The 9,123-nt window shown below is 29.8% G+C and overlaps 2 protein-coding genes across 4 annotated transcripts in view; both read left to right on the forward strand.

Annotated features, from left to right (window-relative positions):
* The window catches only part of LOC106689699 (RNA-binding protein 25), a 39,343-nt gene extending 35,292 nt beyond the window's left edge, over nucleotides 1-4,051 (forward strand). For all 3 annotated transcript variants that reach the window (XM_014434815.2, XM_014434816.2, XM_014434817.3), the window contains exons 13-18: nucleotides 174-324; nucleotides 479-719; nucleotides 949-1,080; nucleotides 2,347-2,579; nucleotides 3,126-3,272; nucleotides 3,445-4,051. In XM_014434815.2, coding sequence (XP_014290301.1) covers nucleotides 174-324; nucleotides 479-719; nucleotides 949-1,080; nucleotides 2,347-2,579; nucleotides 3,126-3,272; nucleotides 3,445-3,537 — 997 coding nt within the window. In that variant the 3' untranslated portion in view covers nucleotides 3,538-4,051. The remainder of the gene's footprint in view (nucleotides 1-173; nucleotides 325-478; nucleotides 720-948; nucleotides 1,081-2,346; nucleotides 2,580-3,125; nucleotides 3,273-3,444) is intronic.
* A 4,208-nt stretch (nucleotides 4,052-8,259) lies between these two features.
* The window catches only part of LOC106689702 (odorant receptor 33a), a 19,030-nt gene continuing 18,166 nt past the window's right edge, over nucleotides 8,260-9,123 (forward strand). Inside the window, exon 1 of the mRNA XM_024362924.2 lies at nucleotides 8,260-8,587. The gene's annotated coding sequence lies outside the window, so the exon portion shown is untranslated. The remainder of the gene's footprint in view (nucleotides 8,588-9,123) is intronic.

The raw sequence follows: 9,123 nt of genomic DNA on the forward strand, positions 1-9,123 counted from the left end.
ACATTAAAATAAGTTAGTCATACTTATTTGTGTTTCATTGACTGCACCCCCAACCATCTTCTCCTCATATATTACTAAACATTTCTATTCATGATTATTTTTTTTTTAAATCTTGTTTTAATCATTATGTTTAATGTAATCACCAGTTAAATTTTATATTTTGTTTGCTTCAGGGGAAGGGAATTAGCGAGGAGGTTAGAGGAACGTGAAAAAGAGATGGAGATCGATGCAAAGGACCGGCAAAAAGAAAAAGAAGAGTTAGCTGAATTGAAAGCCAAAATATTTGCTGGAAATTCAGATGATCCTAATGCTGAATTTGCTAAGGTGTGTCGATCTTATTTTAAATTTTATTTATAGTGAAATGTCAAAATGAATAAATGAATGTAAATCTTAAATCTTAAAAAAAAAAATATTACAGTTAAAAGTTCAGTTCTTATTGAATAGCTTGAATACTAATAATACGAAATACTGTTTACAGGCGATGAAAGCGCGAGAAGAGTTGTATAAACCAAAAATAATTGTGAACATGACAGAAGAGAGGAAGATTCCACCTGTTGAAAAGGAAAAAGAGAGGGAACGAATAGAAGAAGATGTACAAAAACGACGAAACAGTCCAGAAGATGATGATGATGACAGGTCTGGAGGGGCCAGTCCTGCACATCCTTCACCTATTAGTAATGGATCAAGTCCCGGTATACCTCCTGAAACCATCAAGCCAGGTAGGAAGGTTATAATAATAACATATTTAAAAACTATCAACTGTATAGATATTTTATTAGTAGGAATTTTCTTGATGTAAAATAGTTCCTACTTCAAAATGACTTAAGATGAGCAGTTGTATTGAAGATTTATCTGTTAAAATATAAGTGATGCTGAAATGTATTGAATATTTTTTGATTTATATCTTTATAATTACCAGAAACATAACTTACCTTATTTTTATGTTAGTTCCACATCCTAAAGGACATTCCTCACCTTCTGATCGCAAGAAAAAGAAATTAGATGTTAAAGAAGTATTCAATAACGATGAAGATGAAGAAACTATAACAACAAACAAGAAAAGGAAACTTGTACCTCTAGGTAATTATCTATTATAGTGATTGAATAAAATAATTAGGAAAAGTTTTATGCTTTTAAATATTATTTAATTAAAATTAACATCAAGGTAAAGAATTATTATTGTATTATTTAGTTACCGGGTAAAGAAGCTTTTTAATATACAAAATTATGTTCACAGTAAATATATTGTAGGATTGTGATTACCCAAAAGAATGATTTGATTAAATTAAACTATTTTAATAAAATCCTCACAATCTGCAGTCAATCACACGAGAGATTTTAAATTGTTTTATGGTAATGAGTTCCAAATTTTATTGAACTGCATTTTTTATAAGTCAATACACTACAATTATGTCAAATTCAAATCTCCAAATTAGCAGAATCATTAACAGACCCAACCCCACCCCAAGCCTAAATCTAAGTCAAAATAAAGTTTATATGTAAGGAGTTCTAATTTTTTTTTATGATTCAATGTTACTGTTTGTTCAAAGCTGAAGCTGTAGATATATTGGTTAGTGAAAATATTCTGTACTTTTTAAAGCTTGCTTTGTTCCTTTGACTTATTTATTGATAAATTTATTGAACATCATTATTAGGTATTTTAGTTTGTTTTTTTTTATGACCCTCCTCCAAGTCATTTCTGACATATGGGGGAGGGAAGGGGATGTTGTCTAAAGGTAACCAACTTGTTCTAACCATGTTTGGGGGTCAAGCTGGGACCACCACAGCAATGAAAAAAGTCGACATCCCAGGCCTGATTCGAACCGGCATAGCCTAAGTTCTCAGGTGTCAAAGACCTGTGCCTGAACCACCTGAGCAACAGATGGCCCAGAGATGTTAGAGGAAAAAACTAAGATTGTTAAATTTGTTTTTTTAAAAATGAATTTACCTAACTATTTCCTTACCCCTGAGTTTATTTTTCTTCACATTTACCTAATCAATGATACAAAGATAGCTTTTGATGATTTTTGTCATGTCTGAACTGTAGATAAATCATAATTTATGTTATATTTTTGTTCTAAAAATTTATGAAATAGTATGGTGCAATCAAAATGTAAAAAAAAAAATTATTCATCTTTGTTTTGTTTTTCTACAATATCTTCTGGGATCCTCCTGATACTGCTTTCAATTTTCTGGTTTTAATTGATCATTGTCTCTTTAAGAGAATATTGAGCTATCGATTAATTATTTTTATTTTTTGTGTCGATTCATCATTATGCACTTTTTCGTCAGCTTATTACATTATTATGAACTTTAAAAAAAATTAACTTCTAAAATATTTTTTAGACTATAGTGAAGAAAAGAAAAAAGGAAATGGTAAAGAAAGTAGTGGAAAAGACAAAGAATCAATTCAAGAAATGGTTCAAGTACAACAAAATAATAACAAAGAGGATAAAAAAGAAGAGCATGCCAAAAGTCAAGAAGAAAAAAGAAAACATATTAAATCTCTCATCGATCGAATTCCTACTGACAAGGCAGCTTTGTTTTCTTATATTCTTGATTGGGCTGCAGTTGATAATGTGAGTGAATCCTTTTATTTTGTTATTCTTTTATATTTATATTCATTTAGTGATATAGCTTCAAGATTTACAACAAATATATAGGCAAGCTTTACACCTTCATGTTATCAGGAATCAGGCCAGATCATTTCACTGGTCCGGAAGAACAACTGTAAAATTGACTTAATTGTGTAGGTGGGCTCTAAACTGGATATACTAGATGCTTGTAAATTGACATAATTGTACTTAGGAAATTCTCCTCTTGGTGAATATTTTAGTACTATTATGTCGACTTACTAACATCTAGTAAATGAATTTTTCAGCCTGCCAACACAATAAAGTAAATTTCACAAAGTTTACAGTTGCGTTATTGTTCTTCTGGAAAAGCGATATGGTGAGAAAGCATTTGACTGTCGCACGCTCACCATAACTATTCATATTCTAACATATTTCAATGTGTATAAATTATTTTAAAAAATAATCAAAATTTTAGGTTAAAACTCAATTAATTATATTCTTGTCTCCTTAGTTTTAAAATATTAATGTAATCGATTACTTTTGTTTTAGCAACTAATGGAACGTAGAATCAGGCCCTGGATTAACAAGAAAATAATTGAATATATAGGGGAACCTGAGCCAACTCTTGTTGATTTTATTTGTTCCAAAGTTTTAGCTGGAAGTGCACCGCAAGGGATCCTGGATGATGTCCAAATGGTAATTAAACATTCACTTTACTTAACAAACTTTGTAGGTATCATAGGCATTGATGTCTGTCTCATGTGGTTGGGGAAGAAGTATGGGTTGAATCTATCACTATCAGTCAATCAGTTACCTTCTTATCTATTTTTTCTTTTCATGTGTCTACTAACATTTATTAATTTTTTAGGTGCTCGATGAAGAAGCTGAAGTTTTTGTGGTGAAAATGTGGCGTCTGCTCATCTATGAAATAGAAGCAAAAAAATTAGGTTTAGTGAAGTGACTATATTGAAATGAACTTTAAACGTTAAATGAAGGGAGGAGTTTAAGAATATGTTTTCTAATTGTTATAATTTAGAAAATGTACAATACTATGAGTAACAATTTACCACTCAAGTTAAATATAGTGCAGTGCTAAGTGGTTATAGTGAATCAGTGTTTTAACTGAATTGAGTATATTAAATTATATTAGCATTTGTAATATATTGGATCATACAACAACTTTCGTTCTGTTCGGTAGAACAGTGTACATATTAGGTATATCAATTTTATTACTTAACAGAATTGGAAGTTTTACATGTGTAATTAGACCATATGTAAGATCACGCTGTTTTAATTTATTGTTTGCAGTTATTTTATTTTATTATTATTTTTGATCATTTGAATAACAGTCATAAAAACACCAACCAAATACATACAAACACACATATACACTGCGCTTTTGCATATATGTATGGGTTGTAATAAAATTACTTTTAAAACTTTGTGATGTTAATAAATGCAAATATTAGTTGACAGTTGTTCGTTTCTGATTTTTAAAAATATTTCAGTGTAATAATCATAAATTTTCTCTATGTTTTGGTTACAAATCATATCTCTACTTGAGAAAATGCTTACTCTATCGTGATTACACTACTGTTTTTGTTTATTTTGTTTTGTTAATTTTTTTTTTACTCATTAAATATGCATAAATGAACTATTTTTACTTACCTATAAAACTTGGACAATGATTTCTTAGAGGTTTAAATATTTCAGTAGAAGTAGGTTAAAAAAAACTTCAAATAAACAACTAGCTTAGTTATACGTAGCAATAGTTATTGGTGGGTGCAAGCAAGAAAGAAAGGAATGAGCACAACTTTGAGAAAGTACAAATAGAGGAAGTCTTCTTTCTTGGAACCCATGTCAACTCCAGAAATGATATTAATTCTGAAATCCACTGTCATATAATAGCTGAATAGCAATATGTCACATAATAGCAAATATGGACACCCTAGACACCTTAAAAGCAAAGAGGTACTCGGTAGGACTACTCATGATTGTGCCAAGATTCTCAATGACTTATGAATCAGAATGCTGGACACCTCCAAGAACTAATGGCGAGCTAATAGCTTTTGACTATGATGCCAACATTACCACTGTCACTAAGATAAGTAGACTACTGTGAGCAGAACATCTTTTGGGAATACATTGTCTGTAGGTGCACTTTGAAAGGAATTATTCTTAATTGAGTTAAATGAGTTGATGTCCGATTTGACTACCATATTGAATTTATGATATAAAAATCAAACTATACAATTTGATGGTTAACACTCGGTTTAAGGTACTACACTACAACTTAACATACATTAAATAGATTACTCATACTTACGCCATTCTTTCACAAATAATCGCAAGGAATTTCACTTGTTTTTCAGCATTTGTTCTAAACTGTTAATGAAATATTTGGTGGATCATAAATCACAAACCGTCGAAGATATAAAAAAATTAATTGACTGCAGTTGATCTTCATTTCATGGACAACAGAAAATGGTTATGCAAATTTTGCATAACAGCAATTTGGAAGGAACTTTTCTGAAGGCTAAATGTGCCACTTAGTGGGAAGCACTGAAATTAGTAGACTTTAATTTATGATTTTGTGCAGAATGAAAAGTCCGATTTTTAATCCATAAAGGGCATTTTGTGGTTTTTGTAATGTAGAATTTACACTTTTTAGGTTTTAAATCCACCAATTGAATACCTGAGAAAATAAAATGCGTAAATATGAGTTAACGATACTTTTTTTTTAAATGTTGGGTGATAGCCACTAACAGAATTGTTCACTGAAACCAAGAAGACATTTCGCGTAATTATCCCGTGTTCAAGGCAAGCTAATGCTCATAATATTGTTTTTGTTTAGGAGGGGATGGAGATGAGACTTGAACAGCAACTCTACAAAAACATCTGATAGGACTGCTTGAATTTGTATCAAGTCAAGTTTGGATTTTTTTTAAAAATAATTTTTAATAAGTGCTTAAATTTTTTATTAATTCTTATTTTATGAAAGTGTGAAACTGCCAATAGTTATGGATAATTTCAAAAAAATAAACAATAAAAATTATTTAAAAAAAAACATAACAGCCAATAGGGTAAAATCTCACAATCCACAAAAAATAAATAAACAATACTAATAATAATTACTAGTACTAATTAAATGGTGAACAAAAAAATTAATTAAATAAAAATAAGTGTAGAAATAAATAACGACTCCCCATCTGCTTGTAAACAAACACTGTATTTTTCACACATTATATTTGCTGAAAACATATGATAATTATGCGGAATATCTTGTTTGTTTCAGTGAAAGGTTCTGCAAGTGGCTATAATTCATCAATAAAAAAACAATTGTTTTTCAAATTTTCGCATTTTCCTTTATTAATCATTGAACTGGTGGATTTGAAACTGAATTAGTGTGAATTCCATAGTAAAAAACACAACATGCCCTTCATGGGTGGAAAATCGGACCTTTAATTCTGGAAAAAAATCAGCAATTAAATTCTACTAATTTTGCTGCTTCCCAAAAAGCTGCAAATTTAGCCTTAATGTACTGAGTAATTAATCTGCAATTAGAACATAAACACGAGGTACTGTACTGTACCATTATATCTCATATAATAAATGTATTCCACATAGTAGCACCTTATTGCGGTTCTTGATGATTAGCTTTGCAGGAGCAGCAGTTACCAGGTTGTTAGCCAAAATAAATTTACACAACATTGATTTTTCGAAGGTTGATGAATATCTGTTTTTCAGTGTGATTTATTGTGCTTGTTCAAAATTTCAATTGGCTGCTGTTTTTTTAAAGCAAGCCTCTTTTTACTAATAATTCACATTCAAACCTCATAAAATGAGAACCCCTTTTTGGACTATCAGGTATTTAGTACTGCATAGGTTTCCATTTAAATCTCAATAAGAAGAAATAAATAAAAATCAATATTAAATAATATGGACCATGAGTCCATTTATTAGATTACTATTAGATTTATTAGATTTCTAAAACTATATTTCTGGTATTACTGACTTAATGTTATTAAAAAAGGAAGATGGTCTGGATGCTGTTAAAAATAATTAATATATTAAAAAAAAATGTTTATTATGAGCCAACGTTTAACCCATGCAGGACTTCCTCAAGTCTAAAAAAAGATACAAACCACTAAACATTCTTAAGAATAAGATAACATGAAATAAAAGTAAACCAAGGTGGGGCTAAAAAGTAAGTGAAAAATTATATAAAAATGAACAAAGCAAATTAAAGAAAAATAAGATTTATAGCGAAAAGTTTAAATAAACAAGAAGGGTAAAAAAGTTTGGTTAATGTACGTCTAAGAGTTTGTGAGAGGTGGAGCATTAAATATCTCTTTAATATGTTGTATTGTTGGTCTGGGCCCTGTTTCATGATAAAAGCTAATAGTATTAGTTCATAGTACAAGTATAGAAACAACGTGTTAATTACACTAATACTTATTTTTGTCATAGTAGGGAGGACTATTAGTGATACTACAAGTATTAAAGTACAAGTTGCTAGTTAAAAGTACAAGTTACTATACAAGTCAGTGTAATTGTATTAAGTTAACTCGGCAAGACTATTAGTATTAGTTTGTACTTTATTATGAAACAGGGCCCTGGTGGTATTGAGGGGCAGGTAGAGAAAGGGATCATCTTCCGTTTATTAATTTATCCACTTCTATATAATATATTCAAATTCATTATTAATTTTTTTACAGGGACCATCTTCCTTTTGTCAATTACAGTCAGTCAATGATCTTTGAATGAAGAGTTCTATTAGAGCTCAAATTGAAACTTGTTAAATGGGCCATAAATTATATTTAAAATGATTATCTTATTATATCAAAATGTTGAATTATCGTTCATTGGAAAAAATGTTTGTGATAAACTATCTCTCAAGCTATTGTTAGACTTCAAGAACTAATATTAAGGCTCAAGTTTTAGAGCATTTGATCTACTTAAAAAATGTGATCATAATGGTTTTGTCAGGGTGAATTACTTTAAAGATATTTACCACAGAATGAAATATAGAAGACCATTTTAGGTTTTTGTCGAATAAAATGAAATTGTGGTGAAATGTACCTGCAATAGTTAAATAACTACGTTTCAAGATCATTTATTGTATCTGTTTAAAGTCTAGGGTAAATATTGTATTGTATAAACAAGTTTTTAATATTTATATATTTAATTTTGTAATATTTTATTTTATATTTAAAGTAAACAGAATACATGTAAATTACAGTTATAAAATTTGATCAACAAGTATTACAATTAAACAGTTGTGTAATTTCTAAAATGGGTGTTGGTCCGCCCTTAGGCAGGGACAGAGGGTACTCCCATTGTTATTAAAATTTCAATCTTGATAATATAATATTTAAAAGTTCTTAGAATTTGAGTCAAAGGTTTCCTCTGATAAATAATTATTTTTTTAAAATACTATCAGGGATATTATTTAAGAGTCTGGCTGGACTGTTCTTACTAAACAAAAAAATAAATATAGGTGTTAAAGATTTATTGATCTTATTTGCTTAATAGGCAAGGATAAAGGAAGCCAGAGGCGTTGACTTTTTTCATAGAGTGGTTGTCCCACAAAATGAAAACTGCCCTCTAACCATGGTTAGGAAGTATAGGACAAAGGGAGTCGCCGAAAAAAAAAAAAAAATAAAGCCATTACTATATCATTAAGAATGGTTAAAACAATGTTTGTTTGTTTTTAACTCGTCTTCTTTAAGACATGCGTTTTGTTTGGATCAAGTGCTAGGGCGGCACAATTAAGTCTTGATTTAATAAATAGCTACTTAGGTACTTATTGATTTTCTGGGTCTTATTCGTCTGGGTAGAGTTAAATATTGAAATTGGAAGAAACGGGGAATTTCGGCCAACGACGAAGAACCGAAGGGCGTTCCTTGGCTAAATAATAAAACGCTGCTGCGAACCGAAGAAAACTCAATTGCTTACTTGAGTAAAGACCAAGCCAATTTGGTTCTTCTTATTCTTATGGTGAAATAAAGGTAATGCTCTCATAAATTATTAAAAATAAATGCAGAATAACGAGGTATTTATAACAAAGTGATATTAAAGCTTTTTTGACAAACAAGTTCATAAAAATCTAATTAGATCTCTTTCAATTCGGCTTTTCATCAAATTAAATAAATTATATTAAAATTGTAAATTACCCTATAAATGATTCTAAACTATTTTCTTTCAATCGATTCTGAAGTAAAACTGTTTGAAAAAGACGATGGTTATAAGTTTACCACTCCATGAAGGTGTGTAGGTCTAACAGATTTTTCAAAATGACCATCGTATAATTTTACGCTTATAGCTCCTAAAGTGTAACCAGTAGCTTAACTAGGTTCATTAGTAAAAATTTGAAGGATTAAATTGCGTAAACTGTGGTACATAATGAGTATATGTATGGAAGTATATATCATAAACTGTGGTACATAATTAGTATATGTATGGAAGTATATATCGTAAACTGTGGTACATAATGAGTATATGTGTTGACGTATATATCGTAAACTTTGGTACATAATGAGTATAT

This window comes from Halyomorpha halys, unplaced genomic scaffold (assembly GCF_000696795.3).
Source record: "Halyomorpha halys isolate HHAL.00 unplaced genomic scaffold, Hhal_1.1 Scaffold1432.1, whole genome shotgun sequence".
In the NCBI taxonomy this organism is placed as follows: Eukaryota; Metazoa; Arthropoda; class Insecta; order Hemiptera; family Pentatomidae; genus Halyomorpha; species Halyomorpha halys.